The sequence below is a fragment of the Dendrobium catenatum genome, unplaced genomic scaffold (genome assembly GCF_001605985.2).
Source record: "Dendrobium catenatum unplaced genomic scaffold, ASM160598v2 original_scaffold_140463, whole genome shotgun sequence".
Classification (NCBI taxonomy): Eukaryota; Viridiplantae; Streptophyta; class Magnoliopsida; order Asparagales; family Orchidaceae; genus Dendrobium; species Dendrobium catenatum.
In genome coordinates this window covers 1-1,375 of record NW_021458896.1, presented here as the reverse complement: position 1 = coordinate 1,375, position 1,375 = coordinate 1, and the positions used below count along the sequence as shown (strand labels likewise).

Genomic DNA, 1,375 nt, shown 5'->3' with positions numbered 1-1,375 from the left:
GAGTTCATGGAAGTTGGTGGACTAATCCAGAGATGGTGGAGTGAGCAAAGAATGTGGTTGATCAAAGGCATCACATCTTCCACCTTTGGAACTTTGGATTTTATATTTAGCGAAATAGGGAGCTCAACCTCAGGATTCAACTTGACAAGCAAAGTTAAGAAAGAAGAAGAAAACAAGTTGTATGAAAATGGCAAGTTTGTCATCTACGCTTCACCATTCTTTGTCTCAATGGTAACGATAGCCATTGTTAATTCCATCTCCTTCATTTTTGGATTCATAAAGGCTATGATAAGAGTTGGGGGGTTGGATGAGATGCTGATTCAGATATTGCTTTCTGGATTCATTGTGACAAACTCGTGGCCTATTTATGAGGCAATGTTCACTAGAAAAGATGGTGGAAAAATGCCAGGAAGTGTTACTAAGGCCTCTATTTTGCTTTCCTCTATATTATTCTATCTCGGTAACTTCAAATTTACATAAATGATTAGCTAGGCTAATGCTTTGTTACTTGCTTATGATTCAAGTATGAACACTAGAGTTTCTAATATGTTGGATGATCGATACTATAGTTTCCAAGTTGATAAAGGGTTTATATATGTGTAGTTTCTATTGAATAAGTAATATGATTACATGAATAATGTACTATGTGCAAAGCCTCCAAAACACTAGACTTCTAGAATTGTCACTCTCAAATGCAACATCATCAATTTCATGGATCAATTTGAAATAATTGCAATCATATTTTGTTTAGTGTATAAGACATCTTTTAGAACTTATCTTAAAAAAATTGCACTGAGAAGGACGTCAATTTCTATAAGATAGAGCTTGAATAAAAGTAGGAATGAAAGGATAAATTTCAAATAGATAATTACTAAACAAAAGAACATAGCTTTAATATAATATATAACTTGCAAGAATTTTTTGTCAAAGAGTAGAAATAGTTGAACAAGAATTTCTATACAAGATAATATATGAACAAATAAATCTAATGGTAAACTATACTGAATAAATTGAGAAACAAGAAAGTCTAAAAAAAAAAGTTTAAGGCAAAGATCTTAGGTGCTGAACTCTACATAACAAATTATCAAACACTTCTACAGAATTTCTATACAAGATAATATATGAACAAATAACTCTAATTGATTAAGATTTTGTTTGGGATGATTTTCTTACTACTACTTAAAATAATTTTTAACACAAAAAATTTTAACTAAGTTTTTTTGTATTATATAATTACTTAAAAAAAACAATAAAAAAAACTTTCATAAATAAAACCTAAATTTAAATACTATGAAACTTGAAAAGAGATTCATTCACAATCAATATCTATAAAAAAAGAAATTAAAAAGGAATACGTTTATCATGAGAGCTCTGC

The 1,375-nt window shown here is 29.5% G+C and overlaps 1 protein-coding gene across 1 annotated transcript; it reads left to right on the top strand.

The window, feature by feature from the left end:
• The first annotated feature begins 6 nt into the window (after positions 1 to 6).
• Positions 7 to 617, top strand: LOC110107545 (cellulose synthase-like protein E6). Its single transcript, XM_020837817.2, has one exon. It carries the CDS (start codon positions 7 to 9, stop codon positions 478 to 480), a length of 474 nt encoding a protein of 157 aa, XP_020693476.1. The 3' UTR covers positions 481 to 617.
• Positions 618 to 1,375: the final 758 nt, after the last annotated feature.